Source organism: Oncorhynchus gorbuscha, linkage group LG11 (genome assembly GCF_021184085.1).
Source record: "Oncorhynchus gorbuscha isolate QuinsamMale2020 ecotype Even-year linkage group LG11, OgorEven_v1.0, whole genome shotgun sequence".
Lineage (NCBI taxonomy): Eukaryota > Metazoa > Chordata > Actinopteri > Salmoniformes > Salmonidae > Oncorhynchus > Oncorhynchus gorbuscha.
This window is the reverse complement of record NC_060183.1, coordinates 18,835,575-18,862,234: the sequence shown is the minus strand read 5'-3', so window position 1 is coordinate 18,862,234 and position 26,660 is coordinate 18,835,575. Positions and strand designations below refer to the sequence as shown.

General features: G+C 42.4%; 2 protein-coding genes across 5 annotated transcripts in view; both read left to right on the top strand.

Moving 5' to 3' along the window:
- pemt (phosphatidylethanolamine N-methyltransferase) overlaps positions 1-7,603 on the top strand; it is a 111,471-nt gene extending 103,868 nt beyond the window's left edge. The window contains exons 6-8 of one of the 4 annotated variants that reach the window (XM_046368774.1): positions 1,686-1,733; positions 1,992-2,066; positions 7,028-7,603. In XM_046368774.1, coding sequence (XP_046224730.1) covers positions 1,686-1,733; positions 1,992-2,066; positions 7,028-7,082 — 178 coding nt within the window. In that variant the 3' untranslated portion in view covers positions 7,083-7,603. The remainder of the gene's footprint in view (positions 1-1,685; positions 1,734-1,991; positions 2,067-7,027) is intronic. The other 3 variants (XM_046368773.1, XM_046368770.1, XM_046368772.1) reach the window with 3 other exon arrangements.
- Positions 7,604-16,023: 8,420 nt separating this feature from the next.
- On the top strand, positions 16,024-17,769 carry rasd1 (RAS, dexamethasone-induced 1). Its single transcript, XM_046367883.1, has 2 exons — positions 16,024-16,502; positions 16,720-17,769. Exons 1-2 carry the CDS (start codon positions 16,229-16,231, stop codon positions 17,244-17,246), a joined length of 801 nt encoding a protein of 266 aa, XP_046223839.1. The 5' UTR covers positions 16,024-16,228; the 3' UTR covers positions 17,247-17,769.
- The last annotated feature ends 8,891 nt before the right edge of the window (positions 17,770-26,660 follow it).

The following is a 26,660-nucleotide window of genomic DNA, read 5'->3' as shown; positions in this document are numbered from 1 at the left end:
TTATAGTTTAAATATGACTTTTATGACATTTCTTGTGTCCTTGAGTATTTAGAAAAGTGCAAATCCTATTTAAATAAATATTAGTATTGTAAATAATGTTGTTGTTATTATGATTACTTGTTCAAGCTCACCTCTAATGCGATGGCTGAAACTGCTTATCTTTGAGGCGTTTGATGTCAGCTGGCAGAGAAGACGACGCTACTCGCAGCTGGTTTTCCAGGTTTGTGTCAGTTAGTCTTGAGCAGAATCGAGTCTTTGCAAGAGTCAGTTTGGTCGTCCCGAACACAGATGCAAATTTAAGTGCATGTCTCCTCAGAACAGGAAAATGCTCAGCGCTAACATACATTTTGTAGAGCTCAAGGAGAGGGAGGTTGTTGTACCTGGCTTTGAGCTCGTCATTGCTTTGCAGCTCAATGACTTCGTGCCGTAGGCCATCCGGCACATCCGCTGGTTCGACGTTAAACGGGGTTGCAAATATGTTCAACTCCAGTTGTTTACTTTTCAAATCCTTAAATCGCTCACAAAATGCCTTTGCGAGCTTTCCACACTCACCGGCATATTCCGACATAATCTCAGGCTCTTGTCCTTGCAGAGTAGGAAAATGAACTGTGTTATCCCTTTCTAGTTGGACTTGCCACAGCTTTAATTTCGCTTCGAAAAATTTCACATTTGACAGCATAACGCTGAGAAGCTGGTTCGGCCCTTGAATCTTGACATTCAAGTCATGTCCACCATGAAGGCCAAATCACACATCCACTTGTCATCACTCAGTTCCACTACAGGTTTCCCCTTCAGTCCGTAAAACCGCACGGGTATGTTTCCACGGCTCAACCATCGCACCTCACAGTGGTAAATCAGATCACCATACTCCGATTCAAGATCACTCAATAGCTCCTTAAACTGGCGGGTTGTTCCGCCCTTTGCTTTTGATAAAATGAATGGTCGACACTACAGTTGCCATTACATTGGTCGGCTTTAGGGACTGTACACACAGACTTTCTGATGTATGATGCAGTTGCATACACTTGGATCAAGATTGAGACGACTCGTGTCTCTTTTCACGAATGAGGTCAACCCCTTTTTCGAGCCAACCATGGCTGGCACTCCATCTGTAGTAAGGCCACATCATTTTTCAAACCGTAGCTCAAATTTGCTCAAGCCAAGTCTCTCAAACAAGTCCGCACCTCTGGTGGTGCCATGCATGGCTTCCAATTCCTCCCCTGTGTCAAATTCAGCGGTAATCCCACGCACAAAAATTGCAACGTGGGTGGTTTTTGTTGTCAGTCGTTTCGTCATATGCCAAAGAAATGTCTTGCGGAGTCCTTCAATGTTTTTTCATTCCGAATGAGGCTTCAGTTTCTTTGCGATAAGCTCGCTCAACACAAAACTTTGCTTGCATAACATTTTCCTCATCCAAATGAGGTTTCGTAAAGGCGGCTTGGTGGGAACCCACTGAAGAGCAATGACTTTATCCACTCGAAGTTGTTCTTGCAACTCATTCGGTTTAGCATGTTTCGAGCTGCAATGACGCTCCAAATTCGCCTTTTTCACTACTGCAAGTGCATCCCCACAAACTAGGCATACAGGTTTGCCTTTCACTTCGACAAAAAAATATACATTTGTCTTGGAAAGCGTGACACTCCGCATCTACTTTTCTTTACTGTCGTCATTTTTATGATCTACAGGTGCTCGATGATGACCAGCTGTCTGGTACCGCCAAAGCTTTGGGGGAGGTGTGTAGGCGGATTTTTTTTTATATATTTTTTTGTTGTGGAAAAACAGATTTTTTTATTAAATTATTTTTTATTTATGAATTGGCTCGGGGGCCTGATCAAACCGTCTCGAAGGCCGTAAACGGCCCGGAGGCCTGATGTTCCCCACCCCTGACCTACATAATCAGATTGTATCATTTGCCAGTGGAATAACATATTTACTTTATGAATAAATGTACATATTGTGAACATACTATAATGCTCCTCTCCCTCTTCCAGGAATGCCAGTCCGGTGGGGTTGGTGCTGACAGCAGTGGTAGCCATATCATACCAAGTGGCCATCGTCTTTGAGGGGTAAGCATCTCTCTTGTTTTCTGTCTGTTCACTGTGGCTATCTTATCACACTCTTCTGTCTCGGCGGTGAACAGGGTTCGTAGCCTTGAGAGGCGCTGAACAAGCTGGCTGCGTCAATGCAGACACTATCAGATCACATCCAGTTAAATGGACTGACAAGTACAGGGCAGGAGGTAGCCTAGGTAAGAGTGTCGGGCCATTAACCGAAAGGTCTCTGGTTCAAATTCCCGAGCTGACTAGTTGAAAAATCTGTCAATGTGCCCTTGGGCAAGGCACTTAACCCTAATTGCTCCTGTATGTCGCTCTGGATAACAGCATATGCTAAATCAGCTATTCTCAAGTGGTGAGTCACAACCCACATTTTTTTAATGTCTCGCCGGTATCTTGAGTTACAAATGATTATAAAACAATCTGGTGAAAAAATACTCCAGTCTGAACGTTAACAACGTACACCAGGTAGAAAGTGAGTAGAATTATTATAAATTATAATTATTATAATTATTATAATGAACTTACATTTTTTTATACTTTAATATCTGAAAAATGTTTATTCAATCACAGCATTTTCAATATTAGAGCTATTAGCAGCACTATTTTGGTTGATTTTATGGTCTCAAGCCAGTGAGTTTAACATTATTCATCAAAAATATGAGCAAAATTGTATTATTGACAATGAAAGAGGTGGGGATGTTGTTCTCTTGTCATATAATTGCTACATTTACTATCAATATAGCATAAACAAAAATGTTCCATGTATTTTGCCAATTTGTTTTTGCGATTCAAATATTGGGTCTCGAATGAAACAAACTGGTTCAATTTGGGTCCCGAGGCAAAACCAGTTGAGAACCACTGTGCTAAATGACTAAAATTGACATAAATAAAGTTACATGTTGATCTCCTTGATTGGCCTTGTTAAGTTTGGTTGTTTCTTAGCATGTGTTGCATCAGATCAATGTGATTTTAATCATGATGATGTGGGATGATGATGTGGGATGACTTATACAACTAAGTTGAATAAAAAAAAAAAAAGCCCAATAGGCTGATCACAATCCAGCCTCCCTATGGGTTTTTCCCTCGGTTTTTACAATGACAGAAGTTTAACTTTACGGTCACAGTTTAGTTCCGAGTGACAGAAGTGTTTCTATAACAGTTGTTACTGTTAGCAGACCAACATCTGTCTCAATGCCCAATGACTCAATGAGTCACATCAAGCCCATACAAATCCACACTCCCTCGTGCTGCACACATGAAAGGGTTGAGTGAGGATAAAGAGAAATGTTTTGTCTTCCTGATCAAACTCCCCCGCAAGCGTTCTTAAACATTATATTAGTGAGAGATGGAGTGAGCAGACAGGTTCAGAATCTGTAGGTAATATGTGATGAGACGTTTAAAAAAAAACATTTCAAAATGTTTATTTTTATCCTCCAAAGTGGTGGATGGGTAATTTTTATATATATACACACACTACCGTTCAAAAGTTGTGTAGACAGTGTAGACATTGTTAATGTTGTAATTGACTATTGTAGCAGGAAACGGAAGATTTTTTTTTTTTTACTTTGGAGTATCTACAAAGGCATACAGAGGCCCATTATCAGCAACCATCACTCCTGTGTTCCAATGGTACGTTGTGTTAGCTAATCCAAGTTTATCATTTTAGAAGGCTAATTGATCATTAGAAAACTATTTTGCAGTTATGTTAGTACAGCTGAAAACTGTTGTACTGATTAAAGAAGCAATAAAGCTGGCATTCTTTAGACTAGTTGAGTATCTGGAGCGTCAGCATTTGTGGATTCGATTACAGGCTCAAAATGGCCAGAAACAAAGAACTTTCTTCTGAGAAATGAAGGCTATTCCATGCAAGAAATTGCCAAGAAACTGAAGATTTCGTACAATGCTGTGTACTACTCCCTTCACAGAACAGAGCAAACGGGCTCTAACCAGAATAGAAAGAGGATGGGCTACGCGCTTCAGCACTTGGCGGTCCCGTTCTGTGAGCTTGTGTGGCCTACATCTTCGCAGCTGAGCCGTTGTTGCTCCTAGATGTTTCCACTTCCCAATAACAGCACTTACAGGGCAGCTCTAGCAAGGCAGAAATTTGACAAACTGACTTGTTGAAAAGGTGGCATCCTATGACGGTGCCTCATCGAAAGTCACTGAGCTCTTCAGTAAGGCCATTCTACAGCCAATGTTTTGTCTATGGTGATTGCATGGCTGTGTATTCGATTTCATTCATACACCTGTCAGCAACGGTTGTGGCTGAAATAGCCCAATCCACTCATTTGAATGGGGGTCCACATACATACACTGTATTTATGTGCTTTCAGGAAAGTATTCAAACCCCTTGACCCTTTCCACATTTTGTTACGTTACAGCCTTATTATAAAATGGATTAAGTAATTTTTTTCCCACATCAATCTACACACAATACCCTAATGACAAAGCAAAAATATCACGTTAATATCACAAGAATTCAGACCGTTTACTCAGTACTTTGGCAGCGATTACAGCTTCTTGGGTATGACACCACAAGCTTGCATGGAGAGTGTCAGAGATGGAGGAACGTTCCAGAAGGCACCTGCCTAAATAAGGTCCAACAGTTTATAGAGCATGTCAGCACTCTGGGACAGGATTGTGTCAAGGCACAGATCTGGGGAAGGGCAACCATCTCTGCAGTACTGCACCATTCTGGCCTTTTCTGGTAGAGTGGCCAGACGGAAGCCACTCCTCAGTAAAAGGCACATGACAGCCGACTAGAAGTTTGCAACAACCCTAAGCAAACAGCAAAGATGATGCAGGAATGGCTTTGGGACAAGTCCCTGATCCGGCCGGGCTCCCAAGTGGTTAAGCGGTCTAAGGCACTGCATCTCAGTGCTAGAGGCATCACTACTACTATATCACAACCGGCCGTGATCGGGAATCCCATAGGGCGGCGCACAATTGGCCCAGTGTCGTCAGGGTTAGGGAAGGGTTTGGCCGGAGTAGGCCATCATTTTAAATAAGAATTTGTTCTTAACTGACTTGCCTAGTTAAATAAAGGCTAAATAAAAAGAAGACTGATGTGGAGGTCCTGGGGTTGCATGGAACATTTCTGTATGTTTTATTTCAGCTCATGAAACATGGGACCAACACTTTATATGTTGCGTTTATATTTTAGTTTAGTACAATACCAGTCAAAAGTTTGGACACACCTACTCATTCAAGAGTTTTTCTTTATTTTGACTATTTTCTACATTGTGGAATAATAGTGAAGACATCAAAACTATGAAATAACACATGTTGTAACCAAAAAAGTGTTAATCAAAATATATTTTATATTCTTCATAGCAGCCACCCTTTGCCTTGATGACTGCTTTGCACACTCTTGGCATTCTCTCAACCAGCTTCACCTGGAATGCTTTTCCAACATCCTTGAAGGAGTTCCCACATATGCTGCACACTTGTTGGCTGCTTTTCCTTCACTCTGCTGTCCAACTCATCCCAAACCATCTCAATTGGGTTGAGGTTGGGGGATTGTGTAGGTCAGGTCATCTGATTTCAGCACTCCACCATTCTCCTTCTTGATCAAATAGCCCTTATGCTGCCTGGATGTGTGTTGGGTCATTGTCCTGTTGAAAGACAAATGATAGTTACACTAAGCGCAGACTAGATGGGATGGCGTATCTCTACAGAATGCTGTGGTAGCCATGCTGGTTAAGTGTGCCTTGAATTCTAAATAAATCACAGACAGTGTCACCAGCAATGCACCCTCACACCTCCTCCTCCATGCTTCACGGTGGGAACCACACATGCAGAGATCATCCGTTCACCTACTCTGCGTCTCACAAAAACTCAGCGGTTGGAGCCAAAGGACAGATTTCCACCTTTCTAATGTCCATTGCTCGTGTTTCTTGACGCAAGCAAATCTCTTCTTCTTATTGGTCCTTTAGCAGTGGTTCCTTTTCAGGAATTTGACCATGAAGGCCTTATTCACACAGTCTCCTCTGAACAGTTGATGTTGAGATGTCTGTTATTTGAATTCTGTTAAATTGCATCCAAAATAAATAAATGGTTATGAGGCTGGTAACTCTAATGAACTTATCCTCTGCAGCAGAGTTAACTCTGGGTCTTCCTTTGCAGTGGCAGTCCTCATGAGAGTGTGTGGGGGGAGCTTGTGGGTGTGGTATGTGCGTGCGTGCGTGCTGTCGGTGGAGCATGTGGGTGTGTGTGAGCAAGAGACATCAACACACCCAGTGATGGACAACAGAAAGGTGATTGTTAGCTGCCTGTCTTTGGATGACACACCAGACTGGTCATCAACACAGGGACACATAAAGACATACTTATTTACTCACCTATCAAAACAAACATCAAGGAGACTCAGGGAAGAAGATATGCATCAGAAGATGCTGAGATTGCATTTCCCTGATACTGCATTCACAATCACTCTACATGAAACTAAGTGTGTGTCAATCAAGTCCGTGTTCTATTTCAGTCGGGTGCCAGTGCACTGCAGAACTAGGATGAGATTACATTTCTATGCCATTGTATTCCCTCTCAAGGCGTTCACAGATATTGTTGATTCACGTTGAATTTAAATAAGCGTTATTGTTAACATACATTTTTAAGCTCAATTCTCATCCCAAACATCCCTCAATATTTGATGTCCTACCTCCCACTCCTTTACAGACTAGAAAAATAATAGGTAGCTCTGTTTACTGTACCTGTCCCTGTCCTTCCCACTCAAAACATATCCCTCCCCAGTCTCCACCTACCTGATACCAGTCCATCGGTAGGAAGGGAGAGTGGCCCTGCAGTCAAATTTCTGTATAGGACGTGGCCTTAGAAGGCTCAATGGTGCAGAAAATTGTACATCAATGGATAACATGCAGCAGGAGGGACACCTTTTACAGACACACACGGGGCTCCAGGCACGGGTTGGTACGGTGGAGGAACAGTAATACTCTCTTCTCTGGTTTTTACAGACCTTTCACCGAGGATATCTATCGACAGAGAGCACAGTGCTGCAAGCACAAATAAAGAGGAAGGATGAACTGTGTTTGTCCGAGGATCATACCTACAGATCAGAGACTACCAGACTGACTACCAGGCCACACACCATGTCAGCCTGCTACACAGAGCACGAGAGGTGGGCTAGAGAGAGAGAGAGAGAGAAGGGATGGAGGGTGTTTTTGTATTCTGGCAAAGATCAAGTATACAGTCTTCCTCCTGGCCCAATTCCAAGATATTCTACTTCTCTTTATAAAAACTTTGATCCCTGCTTGCAGTATTTTAATAGCAAGTCATAACAATGCAAGGGCTGGATCAATCGTTTTCAGCTTTTAAATAGAATGCTCTGTAGTTTTCATATTTCACACTATTTAGTCGTGTAGTTTTTATCTCAAAAGCCAATGACAATCATTCCATAATATCTTCTGCATGGCTATGTTTGCAGAGTCCCATGTATCTTAATGAAACTGTAAATACAGATCTGATCCCATAACTACCTGAACTGTTGTTTCATTACCTGTCTGTCTGTCTGTCTGTCTTGTGTTCTGTGTTGTTGATTAACACACCATCAACATTATAACTGAAGTATATGTTCTAAATAGCACCACATCCCCTATTAAGTGCACTACTTTTGACCAGAGACCTTTGTTGTTTATACAGTGCCTTGCAAAAATACTCAACCCCCTTGGCGTTTTTCCTATTTTGTTGCATTACAACCTGTAATTTAAATGGATTTTTATTTGGATTTCATGTAATGGACACACACAAAATAGTCCACAGTGGTGAAGAGAAATGAAAAAAATTACTTGTTGACAAAAATTCTAAAATATAAACAGGAAAGTGGTGCGTGCATATGTATTCAACCACTTTGCTATGAAGCCCCTAAATAAGATCTGGTGCAACCAATTACCTTCAGAAGTCACATAATTAGTTAAAAGAAGTCCATCTGTGTGCAATCTAAGTGTCACATGATCTCAATATATTTACACCTGTTCTGAATGGCTCCAGAGTCTGCAACACCACTAAGCGAGGGACACCACCAAGCAAGCGGCACCATGAAGACCAAGGAGCTCTCCAAACAGGTCAGGGATAAAGTTGTGGAGAAGTACAGGTCAGTGTTGGGTTCTAAAAATATATCAGAAACTTTGAACAACCCAAGGAGCACCATTTAAATCCGTTATTTAAGCATAGAAAGAATATGGCACCACAACAAACCTGCCAAGAGAGGGCCGCACACCAAAACTCACAGACCAGGCAAGGAGGACATTAATCAGAGAGGCAAAAAAAGACCAAAGATAACCCTGAAGGAGCTGCAAAGCTCCACAGTGGAGATTGGAGTATCTGTCCATAGGACCACTTGAAGCCGTACACTCCACAGAGCTGGGCTTTACAGAAGAGTGGCCAGAAAAAAAGCCATTGCTTAAAGAAAAAAATAAGCATACACGTTTTGTGTTCGTCAAAATGCACGTGGGAGACTCCTCAAACTCCTCAAAATATTTTGCATCTTCAAAGTGGTAGGCAATATGTGTAAATCAAATGATACACCCCCCCCAAAAAAAAATATTTTTATTTTAATTCCAGGGTGTAAGGCACCAAAGTAGGAAAAATACCAAGGGGGGTGAATACTTTTGTAAGCCACTGCATTTAGCATAACTATCCTAGGATCAGATGAGAAGCACACTTACTCATTGAGGTTTTAAATGGACCTGTGTGACGCGGCCACTGATTAAAGGGTTGGGGAAAGCCATATCAATAGATCAATGTGAGGCTGTGGTCAGACAGACGCTTTTGCTTTTTTCTTCTCATGTTACGAATGCACAAACTTTTACTGTGGCCAACTCAGGCTCACTCTGGAAGAGAGAGTGAAAGATGGGGAGAGAGAGAAAGGGAGGAGAAAATGTACATGGACCATTTAAAGAGCAGTAAGTTCCCCTGCGGTGCAACACTGTGTCCCCGGGGGGAGTTGACATTGCCATTGTATTCACTGAGTCGTTCTGAACTTCTGACGTGGGTGGGATACACGGACGGAATGGTGTGGTTTCAGTGACAATGACCGTAACAGCAGCTGCTCACTGATTTGCTCCAACACAGTTACGCCGCCAAAACAAGTATACCAGACCATTTATTACCCAGTCTGTTTTACAATCAGACCAGGAAATCTGACCAATGAAGATTCTCCCAGATGTTCTTAAGCACACTTGCCAGATTGATTGCTTGACTGATGCTATTATTTGAATAATAGTATGTAATTATTAAGTCTGCTTGTTATTTAGTTAACTGGATTATGATGGGACCAGGTAGTCACACACAGTCAGACTTGTTGCTATGCAAACCCTGAATAAACATTGATAGAAGAGCAGCTCTGCCATGAGTCATGGTCTGGGGTTCTGTCTGGAAGGGATGGGTGGGTGCAGGGAAGGTATAGCTAGACCCTAAAAACTACCAAACTTGGTATAACTACACACTAGAAACTACCAGATATATACTAGTATGCCTTCAGTCATTGTTTGGGGTTTTGACTGGAAGGGATGGGTGGTTGCAAGGAATGTTTAACTAGACCATTAAAGATGACCAAAAAAGGTATAAACACACACTAGAAACTACCAGATACATTGAACGTTCACTTCACCAATGGCCATAAGGTGTTTGAACATGTCTGGAAGAGGTGAATGCAGAGAAGGTATATTAGAAACTAGTGGCATCTACTGAACATTACAAAACAGATTGTGTAACTTGTCTTGCACCAGGGCTCTCCAACCTTTTACCTGTTCACTCCAACACTAATCTAGCGCACCTGATTCTAATAATTAGCTGGTTGATCAGCTGAATCAGTTTAGTTACAACTGGGGTTGAAGTGAAAACGTATAAGAGGAGGGTAGCTCTCCAGGACAAGGGTTGGCGAGCCCAGTGACTTACAGAATGACATCTGCTTACAAAAAACTGTCTCAAACACCAGATCAACACACCTCCTGCATCCAGCAGCTGGCCAGTGTTAAGTGTAATGTGAACTCTGGACACCCCATGTTTTGCAGCTTGTGGGAACCCGTGTTTGCACAGGGCAACTTCCCAGTATGAGTGTTGTATTCCCATCACCGTCTGTGTAGCAATCCCCCAGCATGGCTGCAACTGCTGATGCACCAAGCTGTGTGTCCCCTGCCTGCCTCTGCTTCTCTCTGTCCCACACATCCAGAGTCCTTTGTAATCCGGCTGTTTGAAGTCCTCTGTTTGCTTTGTACATTTTGTGTTCCACATTATTCTCCTCCATCGCCTCTGGACCCGTAACTGCATCCTTGTCTTCTCCTGTCACAGATCGTTATCTGACATTTAAAATGGCCCAATGTTTTTGTTTCTTCGATGTGTGTTTTGTGGTCTCGCTCCGTGCGTTGTTTTTTTTCTCACATTCACAGGGAAAGTGAATGTCATTTCTTCCTCTCGTTGGTAACGTGGAACGAGGGAAGTGAAGGATGGGTGGATACAGCAGTGGGAAATTGGACCCTGTCTTTCATGTCAGAGTCCTGTCTCCTTCCCTGGTTCCCTCCTACAGTGTTAGAGAGAGATCACCTCTCCTTCTCTCTGGGTCAATGTTCTGTCTCGTCCCTTAAGCTCTGTAATAAAGGCCCTCTGTGTCCACCGCTACCTAACCGGTTATAACCGTTTTTTTTTAAACTCCATTTTAACGTGTCATGTCTTGTCTGCAATTCACTGTAATTTCTTAGAAATCCTTCGCCATGCTATCAGAAAGGGCTCTTTTTATTTAGCTCTTGACTGTCTCTTCTGCAGCCTCTCTCGCACACAATGTCATATCTCTACAGGCGATTGTTTGTTCTAGTCTATTGCGTGAAATAAACATGCATAATGCATCATGATTAAAAGGTTCCGTTTCTTCTGCTGTTTCCGTGGAGCCATTGGCACTGAGTGTGTTCCATTGCTATGTGCCTGTATTCCTTTAGAGACAAGGGCGTAACTTTTGATTGCATATTGGGGGGTTGACATCCAAAAATATACCCCAATCGCAACTGAAATACCATTTTTTTTTCTATATTACTATTACTGTGTTCTTAGGTGGCAGGTAGCCTAGTGGTTATAGCGTTCGGCCAGTAACCAAAAGGTTGCTAGATCGAATCCCAGATCTGACAAGGTAAAAATTACACCTGAGCGAGGCAGTTAACCCACTGTTCACCAGGCGCTGAAGACGTGGATGTTGATTAAAGGCAGCCCCCCCCCTCAAATTGAAAAACCATAAAGGAAATAATTAGGATTTGTGTCATCCTAATCAAGGTGTAGGTTGCATCTGACATTCTGGTGTTCGTAAACCAGGCTGCATGGGATTTCTGGCAATGTCTCCTTTAGGTGTAATGCCAGGAGCCACTTGTGGATTTGACAGCTCTAACCCAGTTCCAGCTCTATGCGGATGTTGGCTAAAGCGGATCTGATTGATTTGAGCCCTTTAATGTCAAAAACAATTGTTCTTCGTGTACCCTTCACCACGCTTCCCTCTCACTCTGGCCCCTACCATGACAACCAAATTAAATCCGAATGTAGGCAACATTTGTAATAGCACTTAATCAGCAAAGATGAGGAGTTGAACTGATAGTGCCTTATAATTGAAATTCTCACATGACGATCTTTTCGTCCTCTCCCTGCCTCAGCATGGGTGACGCTCTCTCCTTCTCACTACTGCCTGTCTTTGACCCCTGCCATAATAATAGGACCAAATACCATTATCATATATCATACACATTAGATTCTGCTTTTATTAGCTAAATTAGTTATTTACGGGCTGGCAATATGTATGGCTGGCAATATGTATAGCTAGCTAGCTGACTACATAGTACCATTACAGAGCAGCAGGTAGCCTAGCAGTTAAAAGTGTTGGGCCAATAACTGAGGTTACTGGTACAAATCCCAAGACTCCTTGAAAAAATCTGGAACTTTACGCTAAATCCTCCTATAAGTCACTCTTTATAAGAGTGATGGATGAGAGTAACTGCTAAATGACTCAACTAAAATGAAGCTGCAGTAGAAAAAGGGAGGATTCAGATACTGTGCGTGCTAAAATAGGCCACCTTTAAAAAAAATATTATCTCATCACCAATATCTCGCTAGTCATAGGAATACAACATAGGAACATTTACATTTATGAAATGCTTGTTTTAAGCTTTCAAAACATGTAAACATTGGAGCGCTCGTGAATATACGGTGCATTCGGAAAGTATTCAGACCCCTTGACTTTCCACATTTTGTTATGTTACAGCATTATTCGAAAATTGATTAAATTGTTTTTCCCCCTCATCAATCTACACACAATACCCTCATACTGACAAAGCAAAAACAGGGTTTTTAGACATTTTTGCAAATGTATTAAAAATAAGAAACGTAAATGAAGGCTATTCCATGTGAAAAATTGACAGGAAACGGAAGATCTCGTACAACGCTGTCTACTACTCCCTTCACAGAACAGCTCAAAGAAGAGTGGCAGGCCCCGGTGCACAACTGAGCAAGAGGACAAGTACATTAGAGTGTCTAGTTTGAGAAACAGACGCCTCACAAGTCCTCAACTGGCAGCTTCATTAAATAGTACCCGCAAAACACCAGTCTCAACGTCAACAGTGAAGAGGCGACTCCGAGATGCTGCCCATCTGGGCAGAGTTACAAAGAAAAAGACATATCTCAGACTGGCCAATAAAAAGAAAAGATTAAGATGGGCAAAAGAACACAGACACTGGACAGAGGAAGATTGGAAAAAAGTTTTATGGACAGACGAATCTAAGTTTGAGGAGTTCGGATCACAAAGAAGAACATTTGTGAGACGCAGAACAGATGCTGGAGGAGTGCTTGACGCCGTCTGTCAAGCATGGTGGAGGCAATGTGATGGTCTGGGGGTGATGGTCTGGGGGTGCTTTGGTGGTGGTAAAGTGGGAGATTTGTACAGGGTAAAAGGGATCTTGAAGAAGGAAGGCTATCACTCCATTTGGAACGCCATGCCATACCCTGTGGACAGTCCATAATTGGAGCCAATTTCTTCCTACAACAGGACAATGACCCAAAGCACAGCTCCAAACTATGCAAGAACTATTTAGGGAAGAAGCAGTGAGCTGGTATTCTGTCTATAATGGAGTGGCCAGCACAGTCACCGGATCTCAACCCTATTGAGCTGTTGTGGGAGCAGTTTGAGCGTATGGTACGTAAGAAGTGCCCATCAAGCCAATCCAATTTGTGGAACCAATTTGTAAGTCGCTCTGGATAAGAGCGTCTGCTAAATGACTTAAATGTAAATGTAAATGGAACGTGCTTCAGGAAGCACGGGGTGAAATCTCTTCAGATTACCTCAACAAATTGACAACTAGAATGCCAAAGGTCTGCAAGGCTGTAATTGCTGCAAATGGAGGATTATTTGACGAAGCAAAGTTAGAAGGACACAATTATTATTTAAATTCAAAATCATAATTTATAATCTTGTCCTCTCCTCAGCAAACACAGCAAAGAGAGAAAGAGAGAGCAGTTAGTGAGCTGTTACTGCAGACCAGAGCAATACATTACCGACCGATGAAAAGGGAACAAGAGGATAAATTGCAGGGAAAGAGAGGTTCAATTCCTTTTTCCCCGTTCCTCTTACAAGCCGTGCTCAACTCTTTTTCCCATTTACCACGAGGCTGGCCGGCTGCCTCTGGGGACCGGGCACAATCAAAAGCTATTTAGCAGCGGGGGGACACTGAGGAGCCCTGTGGTGCGAAACCACATAAAGCCAGTAGCTGCTTGACGCTTTACAGTGGTGATTTTTTTTCTCTCTCCAATCAATCAATCAAACTCATCATGAAATATTATTGACCTGTTTCTAATATTGAGTCATTACCTGTGCACCAGGCTCTGGGTCAGAGAGACCCTGGGTAAGTCATCATAAACAGGTTGTGGGTACATTGGGTCACAGTACCTCTGGATTCTCTCTTTCATAACCCACCAGTGGTTTCGCTGAGAGGCTGGCACACGTCCCACTTGGAAGTCCCCTTCAGTGAGTCAGCCAGCGGGGATGCCTCTGCCACCCTCCACCATCACAGTCACCTAATAATCCCCAGTTTACAATTGGCTCATTCATCCCCTGTAACTATTCCCCAGGTCGTTGCTGCAAATGAGAATGTGTTCTCAGTCAACTTACCTGGTAAAATAATGGATAAATAAATCAATAAAAAACCTCAGGGAGGATTGAAGTTACATACTGATTACTAGGCTAATGGCCAATCATCAAAAACACCTTCCTCGATAGGCCCACTCCACTAGTCCAAATTTTGCAATATCAGCACTAATGGGTTACATGAATGTATGTTGCTAATCCCCCCTCCAGCCAGGCATATTCTGTACTTTTTGACTGTGTGTCACAATATCAATTGAACCACTTTTGCAGTCAAATATTTCTACACAACCATCCATTTCATATATGGTTATTAGGCATGTGAAAAAACACAGTTGTGTTTTGTTCTACCTTGGGTAGGGGTATCTCAAACATGTGGGGGGCCTTGCCTCTAGCCTATACCTAGAGAAGTGCACGTAAAAGGAAGGTATCTGGATGCGACGACTATCGAAGAACTTTGTTCGCATATTTCGAATTTCGGAACAGAGAGGGGACATTTGGCCCATGCCTTGGGTGCATTCCTCTGCCCAGGCGTAGCTGACGTGTACTTGATCTTACAATGCCTGGATAGCTATCTCATGTAGCAGCTAACCACATTATATGTTATAGCAATCTGTCAGTCGATGACATACTTGATGACATGGCACGCAACCATTGGCTGTGATCCTAGTCTCACAGGGAGTTGGGATATGCAAAAAAACACATTTCCATTTCACACCTCACACTTGTACATGCAGTGAAACAGGACAAATACGCGTACAGGAACACATGTAAGTGCAGATATGTGTACACACAATGGCTATGCATTATGCAGCCACACACTGAGGGAACCATCTCTAAATACTGCTTCTATGGCTAATAATCACACAAAGCATGTTTGCCAAGGCCCTTGTATGGGTCATAACATGAGTGCCCCCTTGTGGTAGGCTTTGTAAATACACATGTTCTTCGTGCACAACAACACTTTTTGACAGGCCTTGAATTAAGAACTACTAATTTATAGATACTTTAGTATTGATTGGGCATGAAGCGCAAAAATACTAATATAGGTACCATTGACTTGCATTGGATTTGTGCCATAAATGCTAATAAACAGTTAGCAATTGAAACAGTGCCCAGGTAAACAAAACCAAAGCATGGATTGCTGTCATACCTTATCCATAGACTACTAACAGGGTAGGAAACCAATATGTCCCTTTAACAAAACGTATTCGTGTTAGCTTAATAGGAATCAACTAAGTGCACTGTTGAATAATACAAGGCTACATTTTGTTACACTTGAATTAAATTAGTTCATGTCTAGAATAACAATTTCATTTCCACCTGTCTGAATGTGCATGGACAGTTTTCATTTTAATCAAACAAACGATCTGACACAGTTAAATAGTAAAATGACAGATTGTGTAGGCCCACTGCTCTGACGCATAGGAATTGGCTGGTATGGAGAGTGTTATTTTGAGTCACAAGTCCTCACTTCCGTTCTGTAGATTTACTATTACTAAAGTTGTCCAAGGTCCATTATCATTCCAAACAGAATGTCCTAGAGTAGTCTAAATGACGGAAATGGTGTAATTTATTAACAATGTAATATTGCAGAAAGCGGGCATTACGCACAATATTACTAACAATAGATGAAGATAAATATGCGGATGCCCAACTGTCAAAGTCGAGTCAATGCTTTGTTTATCTCCGTCTTCTCATGTGCTTTAAGCTACAATGCTTTGCTGTCCCAGTCCCCAGGGTAGTTAGTTGATCAGCCGTTCTCAGTCTCAGACTGGAACTGACTGATGCATCAGTGGGCACCTATATTTACATTTTACATTCTGCTCAATGGAGCACTGAAACCCGTGACGTCGGGAGAGGGAGGGCTCCGCTTTCCCCTTAAATATCAGGCGCTCACTGTAGTTCAGACAGACGCAACAGAGCGCACTAAGAACTATTGAACCGCAGCCTACTGTTAAATCCAACTTTGGCTGAATCTATCAAACGAAACGAAGTGTCCGAACACATGTGACTCACTCTAGGCAACTATTTAGGCTACTTTAGAATCATGATCAAGAAAATGTCTCCTTCAGAGAACGATTTCGATATCCCGGCAAAGAATTGCTGCAGGATGGTGATTTTGGGATCCACCAAGGTGGGCAAAACAGCCATCGTGTCCCGGTTTCTGAACGGAAGATTCGATGAGGAGCAGTACACGCCGACCATCGAGGACTTTCACAGGAAACTGTATAGCATTAAGGGAGATGTATACCAACTAGACATATTGGATACCTCAGGCAATCACCCGTTCCCTGCAATGAGGAGACTATCCATACTGACAGGTAAATATTCCATCTCTAGTTAATGCGGCTCGGAGTGCATGTCCAATAGCAATCTGTAGTCGTGCATTTTCGTAACCTCAAGAGTGTATGTACTGTGCGCGCATTTTGCATTGGCTGCACCACTGGTGCCATTACGCATGTAAATACTATAGCCTATGTCAACGTGTTTCTTAGAAGCTAAGATACTAAATGCGTTTCTCCTCTTGTTTCCCTTCAGGTGATGTCTTTATCCTGGTCTTCAGCTTAGACAACAGAGACTCTTTCCAGGAGGTGCAGAGGCTCAAGCAACAGATCATCGAGACCAAGTCGTGCCTGAAAAACAAGACCAAGGAGAACATTGACGTTCCTCTTGTTATCTGCGGAAACAAGGGCGACCGGGAGTTTTACCGGGAGGTGCATAAGGAAGAGATTGAACAGTTGGTGGCGGGAGACGAGCAGTGCGCATACTTTGAGATTTCAGCCAAGCGCAACACCAACGTGGATCAAATGTTCCAGACCCTATTCACCATGGCCAAGCTGCCCAATGAGATGAGCCCGGACCTCCACCGTAAGGTCTCGGTGCAGTACTGCGACATGCTTCGCAGTAAGTCCCTGAAAAACAAGAACAAGAAGGACAATGGAGACGCCTACGGCATCGTGGCACCATTCGCCCGGCGCCCGAGCGTCCACAGTGATTTGATGTACATAAAGGAGAAGGCGATCGGCGGACAGGGAAAGGATAAAGAGAGATGTACTATCAGTTAAGACAGATTAATCTTATAGATCTTGAAACCAAAAAGGGTGTGCTTCATTTGTGATGCACCTGACAGACGGGGCTTGGGCGCGCAAGGCTGCCCATAGCGCTTACCGTCGCTCCGTAGTGAGGACACTTGAGACAGCGATGCCGAGAGCGGATGTGCTGCGGGCGCAATGACACTGACTAGATTCAGACACTCCGCACACGTGGAAGCGCATGTCCACGAGACTTTTAAGAATGTTACTTTGTTCTGTTAAGAGCCTTTTGTGATGTGGCTTAAAATATTGTGATATTCTTCACAAATACGTAAAATGTATTGTTTTTGACATCAGCTTTTACAGACAGGCGAGAAAATATAATTCTGGCGTGTGCAATGTTGAGAATAGTTTTACATTTTGTAACACATTTTATAACAGATAATTCATACTTGATTGTTGCAACCTGAAACATTTAATATTGTGAATGTATATTGTGTGTCAGTCAACTTTTGCAAAAAAAAAAACTGAAAAAAATAAACAGACATAATCTGAATCTTCTGTTTCTTCATGTTTTTCTTCTTACAAGTGTTTTGAAATGGCCCACACTTCACTCATCACTCCATACACCAACCTAGCAGTAGGCCTAGAGATCCAGGGAAACTACTTAGGCTAAACATCAAACATGAATAGCCAAATGGTCCCCTACCACACCACATGGTTAGTGATTGATAAAGAATGCACCCCAATTGATGTCAGAACTATAAATTACCCAGTGATGGAACATACACTACATGGCCAAAAGTATGTGGACACCTGCTCGTCGAACATCTCATCCCAAAATCATGGGCATTAATATGGAGTTGGTCCACCACTTTGCTGCTATAACAGCCTCTGTTCTTCTGGGAAGGTTTCCACTAGATGTTGGAATATTGCTGCTGGGACTTGCTTCCATTCAGCCACAAGAGCATTAATGAGGTCAGGCACTAATGTTCAGCGATTTGGCCTGGCTCGCAGTCAGTGTTCCAATTAATTCCGAAGGTGTTTGGTGGGGTTGAGATCAGGGCTCTGTTCAGGCCAGTCAAGTTCTTCCACACTGATCTCGACACACCATTAATGTATAGACCTTGCTTTGTGCACAGGGGTATTTTTATGCTGAAACAGGAAAGGGCATTCCCAAAACTGTTGCCACAAAGTTGAAAGCACAGAATTGTCTAGAATGTATGCTGTAGCATTAACATATCCCTTCAATGGAACTAAGAGGCCTAGCTCGAACCATGAAAACAGCCCCAGACCATTATTCCTCCTACACCACACTTTGCAGTTGTCTTTATGCATTTGGGCAGGTAGCGTTCTCCTGGCATCCACTAAACCTAGATTCATCCGTTGGACTGTCAGATGGTGAAGTATGATTCATCACTCCAGAGAATGTGTTTTTCTCTGCTCCACAGTCCAATGGTTGTGAGCTTTACACCACTCCAGCCGACGCTTGGCATTGCGCATGGTGATCTAAGGCTTGTGTGTGACTGCTCGGCCATGGAAACTAATTTCATGATGTTCCCGGCAAGCAGTTCTTGTGCTGATGTTTCTTCCAGACGCAGTTTGGAACTTTCTAGTGAACATTGCAACCAAGGACAGACGATTTTTACATGGTATGCGCTTCAGCACTCAATGGTCTCATTCTGTGAGCTTGTGTGGCCTACCACTTCGCTCTGAGCCGTTGTTGCTCCTAGAAATTTCCACCTCACAATAACAGCACTGACAGTTGACCGGGGAAGCTCTAGCAGGGCAGAAATTTGACAAACGGACTTTTTGGAAAGGTGGTGCTACGTTGAAAGTCACTGAGCTCTTCAGTACGGGCCATTCTACTGCCAATGTTTGTCTTTGGAGATTGCATGGCAGTGTGCTCGATTTTATACACTTGTAATCAACAGGTGTGGCTGAAATAGTCAAATCCACTAATTTGAAGGGGTGTCCACACCTGTTTTTGTGTATTTAAAGGGACATGCACAATCTCAGCTTTTTCACCTTTTGCACTATTGTTTTTTCTTGGCTTACATACTACAATAAATATATCTTTTTTAAAGACTTCTGAGTTCAAACTTTTCAGTGTGCAGATGTCTCTCTCCTTGGTGCCAGACACAAACGTGTGAAACGTCACACAATAAAGCATGGGAATAATGTATACCCTGGAACAGGGTTATTCAACTCTTACCCAACGAGGTCCAGATCCTGCTGGCCCTGTTCTACCTGAGCAGCACCCACCTGGTGTCCCAGCTCTAAATAAGTCCCTTATTAGAGGGGAACAATTTTTTTTAAAGAGTGGAACTGGCTTCAAGGTCCAGAGTTGAATTTTAGGGGCCTAGGCCTATACGTATATCCTGTAAATTCATACACAAGAACGGTGACATGTCTTGATTATCCTACGAAGACTCTGGGACAAGATCTTCTTGAACCGTTCCAACAAAACAACCCCCCTGCTTTCTGTAACATTCTGTTTGTCCCTCTGGTTTAATTGCTGAAATGCATTATTACGACACTGATTAATGCATTATTACGACACTGATTAATGCATTATTACGACACTGATTAATGCATTATTACGACACTGATTAATATGCACAGTTCTCTCTTGGCAGGTGACCGCTTTGTGTTTGCCAACATTATTTAGCGCTCCGTGACGCCTTATCATAGGACACAAGCAGGTTGTACTATTGGCCAACTGCCGAGAACCAATATAGGCCATGTACCATCCTGTATTAAATAGATCTTACTGACATTTTCCAAAGACCACCGTGTCCCAAAATGTAACATTTCAATAAGGAACAATTCTAGGATGAAATTCACAGCCCCCACCCCCATTTGTACAGAAATGACACAAGGCACCAGTGTCACATTGTAAATGTGGATGAGTGTGAATTCCAGGCACTGCGCATACAGTACAGCACTTGAACAAGAAAGATACTTCAATGGGCTAGGCCTGTCTAGGAATTTGCTTTGGTGTGTCTATCAAACATTGTTATCAGCGAATACTTCAGATAGCATACATGACTGAGGAGAAAAAAAATATTCCTACAATGAGAATGTTTATTTCTACAATATGTCATAAATACAACCATACAATCTGTAAAATATATACTATTTAACACCTTTTATCAGCTGTTATTCATGATAATTCTGTTCTCTAACTGCCCTATATTACAGTGGTTCCCAACTCCTCCAGTTCCCCAACAGCACACATTTTTGTTATAGCCCCAGATAAAAATACCTGATTCAACTCATTGAGGGCTTGATGATTAGTTGACAAGTTGAATCAGGATGTTCTTGAATCAGGATGTTCAGGCTGCAACAAAAATGTGTACTGTTGAGGATGCTGGAGGACCAGGTTTACAATCTAAATGTGTACTGTTGGGGTACTTGAGGACCAGGGTTACAATCTAAATGTGTACTGTTGGGGTACTTGAGGACCAGGGTTACAATCTAAATGTGTACTGTTGGGGTACTTGAGGACCAGGGTTACAATCTAAATGTGTACTGTTGGGGTACTGGAGGACCAGGGTTACAATCTAAATGTGTACTGTTGGGGTTACTGGAGGACCAGGGTTACAATCTAAATGTGTACTGTTGGGGGTACTGGAGGACCAGGGTTACAATCTAAATGTGTACTGTTGGGGTACTTGAGGACCAGGGTTACAATATAAATGTGTACTGTTGGGGTACTGGAGGACCAGGGTTTGCAATCTAAATGTGTACTGTTGGGGGTACTGGAGGACCAGGGTTACAATCTAAGTGTGTACTGTTGGGGGTACTGGAGGACCAGGGTTACAATCTAAATGTGTACTGTTGGGGGTACTGGAGGACCAGGGTTTCAATCTAAATGTGTACTGTTGGGGGTACTGGCGGACCAGGGTTACAATCTAAATGTGTACTGTTGGGGTACTTGAGGACCAGGGTTACAATCTAAATGTGTACTGTTGGGATTACTGAAGGACCAGGGTTACAATCTAAATGTGAACTGTTGGGGGTACTGGATGACCAGGGTTACAATCTAAATGTGTACTGTTGGGGGTACTGGAGGACCAGGGTTACAATCTAAATGTGTACTGTTGGGGTACTTGAGGACCAGGGTTACAATCTAAATGTGTACTGTTGGGGGTCCTGGATGACTGGAGTTGAGAAACACAGCACATAACACAGTCAGTGTGTAACTAAATTGAAAGCAACCAGGCTATGAATTCACTGAATGATGCACACATTTGGCATCATTAGCTCAGTCTTTTGTAGCCTTGTTAAACTAGACTGAGCGCTGCACGTACCATTATTTCCCTTGAAGTTTAACAACAGTGAAACCGAGTGAAATCCGTTTGCATGACATGCTTCGCCTTTGCAGTTCAGCCCTGATAATCCATTCACCATAATGTTGTCCCCATCCCTCTATGATTTGGAAAGTCAAACACACTGAGGCCCTTGTATTTTTGTAGGAGCTGTGTTGTGATGTCCACCAGAGGAGGCTGGTGGGAGGAGCTATAGGAGGACGGGCTCATTGTAATGGCTGGAATGGAATCAGTTGAATGGTATCAAACATATGGAAACCACGTTTGACTCTGTTCCATTTATACCATTCCATCCATTACAATAAGCCCATCCTCCTATATCTCCCCTCACCAGCCTCCACTCGTGTCTACCTGCTCTCTCATGGTCCTCAGCTGCTCCTGCTGCTGCCGTGGCCTGGATATTTCAGTAAGACTTTAGGCAACATAGTAATTCATTATGAAGTGTTATTGGCTGAAATATGTAGCTCTGGTTCAGGGCGCTTCGTGCGGCTTGCAAATGCTGAGCCCAGCCTTCCTCCATCATCAGCAAGCCGCATGTAGCTTCACATTAGCATCATGGCAGCAACACTAGCTGGATCCTACCATAAGACTTCCAGTTTTCAGATGTAAAAGTCTGTCTGCTAAAACGCTGTGTATGATACGAAATCAATATATTTGCATAATGTTAAAACAATGTAACAGAAACTTGTATAACTACATGGGGGAAAAATCTAAACTAAAAGAGAATTACTACTTTATACAAGATAAATAATAGTGTAAGGTGGAGCACATTGAGAAATGGTTGGAGATTAAGTAAATTAATGTCAAGAACATAACAATAGTTTACTGGTAAAAAAAATAGAAATGTCAAAATAAATCATTATTTAGATTGTATGATTCTTGTTTATTAACTGGTGCTATTGTTCAAGGATGGAATTTTGAAATGCGCGCTGTATTAAGAAGCAGCGCGGATTGGTTGGGTTGTGTTTCGGAGGACGCATGGCTCTCCGACCTTCGTCTCTCCCAAGCCCGTACGGGAGTTGTAACAATTGGATACCACGAAATTGGGTAAAATTAAAATAAAATGTAAAAAACGATTTATTGTGCTGATGTGAACGTGGGGTGAGGAGTACTCAATATGTATTCCATATGTGCCTGTGTAGAATGTATATGGTGTCATTTCATGGGGCTCTGAATAATACGGAGTGTTGCTGACCTTTTACTCAAACTATGTACTGTATATGGAATACATATTGGCTTATAGAGTAAAAACTATTCTAGGTGCCACAGTAAAAGTATTTGAGGGAATACTAAGTAGCGTCTGTGCAATCCATATATGTTGTCAATTTGATTTGATTTCATGGGACACTGTTGCTGGACTTTTACTGCGGTCAGACAGCTTAAAGTGGGTTGCCTGGTACAGTACAAATATAGCACTGTACTGGAGAAACGATTGATTGTGAGTCCATACTACCCCCTAGAGTCCCTAGAATACAAAACAGGTGAGTTTGAACAAAAAGCTACATTACCAGTCAAAAGTTTGGACACACCTACTCATTCCAGGGTTTTGTATTTATTTTTACTATTATTCTACATTGTAGAATACATCAAAACTATGAAATAACACATATGAAATCATGTAGTTATCAAATCAAAATGTGTTTTATATTCTTCTAAGTAGCCACCCTTTGCCTTAATGACAGCTTTGCACACTCTTGGCATTCTCTCAACCAGCTTCATGGGGTAGTCACCTGGAATGCATTTCAATTAACAGGTGTGCCTTGTTAATTTGTTGAATTTCTTTCCTTCTTAATGTGTTTAAGCCAATCAGTTGTGTTTTGACAAGGCAGGGGTGGTATAGAAAATATAGCCATATTTGGTAAAACACCAAGTCCATATTATGGCAAGAACAGCTCAAATAAGCAATGACAGTCCATCATTACTTTGAGACACAAAGGTCAGTCAATCATCAAAATGTCAAGAACTTTGAAAGTTTATTCATGTGCAGTCGCAAAAAAACATCAAGCACTGTGATGAAACTGGCTCCGCCACAGGACCGCCATGAGGACCGCCACAGGATCGCCATGAGGACCGCCACAGGACCGCCACAGGGCCGCCATGAGGACCGCCACAGGACCGCCACAGGACCGCCATGAGGACCGCCACAGGACCGCCATGAGGACCGCCACAGGACCGCCACAGGAAAGGAAGACCCAGAGTTACCTCTGCTGCAGAGAATAAGTTCAACAGAGTTACCAGCCTCAGAAATTGCAGCCCAAATAAATGCTTCAGAGTTCAAGGAACAGACACATCTCAACATCAACTGGTCAAAGGAGACTGTGTGAATCAGGCCTTCTTGTTCAATTTGCTGCAAAGAAACCACTACTAAAAGACACCAATAATAAAAAGAGACTTGCTTGGGCCAAGAAACATGAGCAATGGACATCTGTCCTTTGGTCTGATGACTCCAAATTTGAGATTTTCTTTTTCCAACCACCATGTCTGAACGGATGATCTCAGCATGTGTGATTCCCACAGTGAAGCATGGAGGAGGCGGTGTGATAGTGTGGGGGTGCTATTCTGGTGACACTGTCAGTGATGTATTTAGAATTCAAGGCACACTTAACCAGCATGGCTACCACAGCATTCTGCAGCAATACGCCATCCCATCTGGTTTGCACTTATTTTTTTTATTTTTTTTTTATTTCACCATCAATTAACTAGGCAAGTCAGTTAAGAACAATTTCTTATTTACAATGACGGCCTTCCCTGGCCAAACCCTAACCTGGACAACACTGGGCCAATAGTGCGCAGACCTATGGGACTCCCAATCACGGGTGGTTGTGATACAGCCTGGAATCGATCCAGGGTCTGTAGTAACACCTCTCGCACTGAGATGAAGTGCCCTACACCGCTGAGCCCCGAGTGGCTTAGTGGGACTATCATTTGTTTTTCAACAGGACAATGGCCCAACACACCTCCAGGCTGTGAAAGGGCTATTTGACCAAGGAGAGTGATGGAGTTTGAGTTTATTTTTTATTTTTACAGGGACAGTGCACATTAATCAACGTTTCAGTAAAAGTGCCGGTTTTAGCTAGCCGGCTAATTTTCAACCGCAGTCCCTGGGCAGGTTATTAAAAACAATTACAATATAGACAATAGCAACATAGAACAAGCAAGACATAGCATACAGACAGAGCAACATAGGACAAGCAAGACGTAGCATACAAACAGAGCAACATAGAACAAAAAGCAGCAAGACAAAATTCATAAAAGCAACAAAGTGTTTCCACACCTCACAAGCTACAGACAACAGACACCATGGAAAGCGGCAACACACAGCTAGGGACCATGTTCACAAATCTGATTGACCTTTAGCCATGTCTTCAAGCATTTTGTGAAAGTGTGATATGTGGTGCAGTTATGTGTGTCTGATGGCAGTGTATTCCAGACATGGGAAGCTCTCACAGAGAATACAGATTTACTAAAGGTGCTTTTCCTTAGGGGAACTATACAGTCACCTCTCATGGCAGACATTGTGGATCTGCTGCCATATGTCTGGGTTTTCTGTTTAACAAAAATATTGAGTGGAGGGGGAGCCAGGCCATTAAGGATCTTGAATACAAGACATGCGTCGGTGTATTGCACAATATTTTCCCAACTCAAGAGCTCATGCTTTCTAAGGATGTGAATGATGATGGCTATTGGGCTTCCTATCAAGCACTTTGAGAGCCTGTTTGTAGACAGACTGAATAGGTTTTAATGTTGTACAGCAAGCTTGGGCCCAACTCGTCCAGCAGTATGTTAAGTGGGGGAGTATCATAGATTTGAAGTACAGTTTTGCTACCTCTGTAGTCAAACAATTTCGTATAAATCGGAAATTAGCTAGGTTGAATTTAGTTATTTGAATGACCTTTTTCACATGCTTTTTAAAAGAGAGGTTGGAATCAAGTATGATGCCAAGGTACTTAAAATCAGATACCACCTGGAGTGCTACATCAGATGACCTGCCCCCACAATCACCCAACCTCAACCCAATTGAGATGGTTTGGGATGAGTCGGACCGCAGAGTGAAGGAAAAGCAGGTCACAAGTGCTCAGCATATGTTGGAACTCCTTCAAGACTGCTGGAAAAGCATTCCAGGTGAAGCTGGTTGAGAGAATGTTAAGAGTGTGCACAGCTGCCATCAAGGCAAAGGGTTTTTACTTTTAAGAATCTAACATATATTTGTATTTGTTTTACACTTGGTTACTACATGATTCCATATGTGTTATTTCATAGTTTTGACAATGTAGAAAATAGTCCAAATAAATAAAAACCCTTGAATGACTGGGTGTTCGAACGCTTGACTGGTACTGTGTATAAAGTGTAATATTGGGATGCAAAATGTAATACATTTCAACTCTAATTTTGAAATGATACAGCTGGCTTCTTTTTTGAAAGCCAATAACAATGTGTGTGAGGTGTATGCGTAGATTTGTTTGAGACTACCAAGAAACACGTTGTGATGTAACAGGGTTTAAATGACCCTTAAGCACATTGCAGCACAGTTACAGCAACTGATTTGGATCAGGAGGTCAGCGTAGAGACCTCATGCCTCAAATAACATTGTGCTTGTTGTTTGGAGAGTCAATTGAAGAAGGCCTCCAGTTGTTTGGATGATTCTATTAAATAAAAACGAAGTGCCCCATTTGGATGGGCCAATGATAAGGGGTGGTGTCTGTGCAAGCCTACAGGGCATTTGAACCTGGGTCCACTGATCCAATAAATAAAGGGCCTAACATGCCGGTGTACTCTTACTGCACAGTGATTTCGATTAGAGATGTTCATTTCATTTGGGTTGAAATAATATGTTTCTATTTGTTATTTACACTGAACGAAAATATAAACAACATGTAAAGTGATGATCCCATGTTTCATGAGCTAAAAAGAAAATCCCCAGAAACTTTCCATACACACAGGGTGTATTTCTCTCAAATTTTGTTTACAAATTTGTTTACGTCTCTGTTAGTGAGCGTTTCTCCTTTGCCTAATTTAAAAAATAATAATAATAATTTTACCTTTATTTAACCAGGCAAGTCAGTTAAGAACATATTCTTATTTTCAATGACGGCCTGGGAACAGTGGGTTAACT

What these genes read in the sequence shown, in the direction of transcription:
- rasd1 (XM_046367883.1), top strand. Translation starts at nt 16,229, where the DNA reads ATGATCAAGAAAATGTCTCCTTCAGAGAACGATTTCGATATCCCGGCA. An exon ending in GAGACTATCCATACTGACAG is followed by an intron (nt 16,503 to 16,719) that starts GTAAATATTCCA and finishes GTTTCCCTTCAG; the next exon opens with GTGATGTCTTTATCCTGGTC.